Source organism: Rhagoletis pomonella, unplaced genomic scaffold, assembly GCF_013731165.1.
Source record: "Rhagoletis pomonella isolate Grant_MI unplaced genomic scaffold, Rhpom_1.0 Rhpom_scaffold_00009, whole genome shotgun sequence".
In the NCBI taxonomy this organism is placed as follows: domain Eukaryota; kingdom Metazoa; phylum Arthropoda; class Insecta; order Diptera; family Tephritidae; genus Rhagoletis; species Rhagoletis pomonella.
The window spans coordinates 713,656-714,537 of NW_023458563.1; the positions used below are offsets into that span (position 1 = coordinate 713,656).

Here is an 882-nt window from a genome sequence, read left to right on the forward strand (position 1 = left end):
TGAAAAATTGTGTTAATATTGTAAAAGAAATCACTGTATGCACATTTTTGTTGCTGAGTGTATATCTATCTAATACTAATAAATAAAATTATATTTTAAAATCCAATTTAATATATTAAAAAATAGTAATTAATTCATTTAAAGGTACGAAGTCTTTTGCGGAAAAGTCAAATTAAATAAAAATAAAAAATAGTTCATTTTAAATAAATTAGTTCATTTCAAAGTTACTTTAAAAAATCAAATAAAAAATATTTCACTGGGGGCCGAGTGCCCTGGCCAAATTATTAATGGCTTCGGCGCAGACCGTCATACCCTCCCCAAAGGCTTGCAGCCGATTCCCAAAGGAAACTTGCGCCTCTACCAGCCGGGTAAAACTTTCGGCCAGCATCTATTCGAAAAGAATGTAATATCAAAAATTAAGCCACACACCTCTAAATAAAAATTTATTTACCTTCATAGAATCTGCCTGGGTTTGAGCGATGTCCAGAAATTTCTTCTGGACTTCGCTCTCATCCTCCTCCCTCTTTCTCTTCAAACTCCTGCGCGGTGTTTTCTGCGCAGGAGTTGTAGGGGTGTCGCAAGTAGCTTCGTAAGTGGCTTCAACGTAGGACTCTGGAGATATTCTCTCAATAATTTCTTCCCCGTCCTCAAGGTACAATTGAAGCTCCTAATGGTAATAAAAACAATAATTTGTTATAAGTTTGAAATAGCTTAATAAAAACTTACCTCTTCCATTGGCACATTTTCTGCCACGGATTGATGGCCCTCTATATAGTGGCTGCCAATAATAGCAACCACACGCTGCTCCAGCTCTGTTAGTGGAGCCTGGTCGATGGGCTTGTTTCCAGTTAAGGCCTGCTGTCTCTTGCGATCGCGCACCCG

General features: G+C 38.0%; 1 protein-coding gene across 1 annotated transcript; it reads right to left on the minus strand.

Moving 5' to 3' along the window:
- Nucleotides 1–108: 108 nt before the first annotated feature.
- Nucleotides 109–862, minus strand: LOC118745806. Its single transcript, XM_036479483.1, has 3 exons — nucleotides 727–862; nucleotides 452–667; nucleotides 109–388 (listed from the first exon to the last, which is right to left on the minus strand). Exons 1-3 carry the CDS (start codon nucleotides 733–735, stop codon nucleotides 254–256), a joined length of 360 nt encoding a protein of 119 aa, XP_036335376.1. The 5' UTR covers nucleotides 736–862; the 3' UTR covers nucleotides 109–253.
- Nucleotides 863–882: the final 20 nt, after the last annotated feature.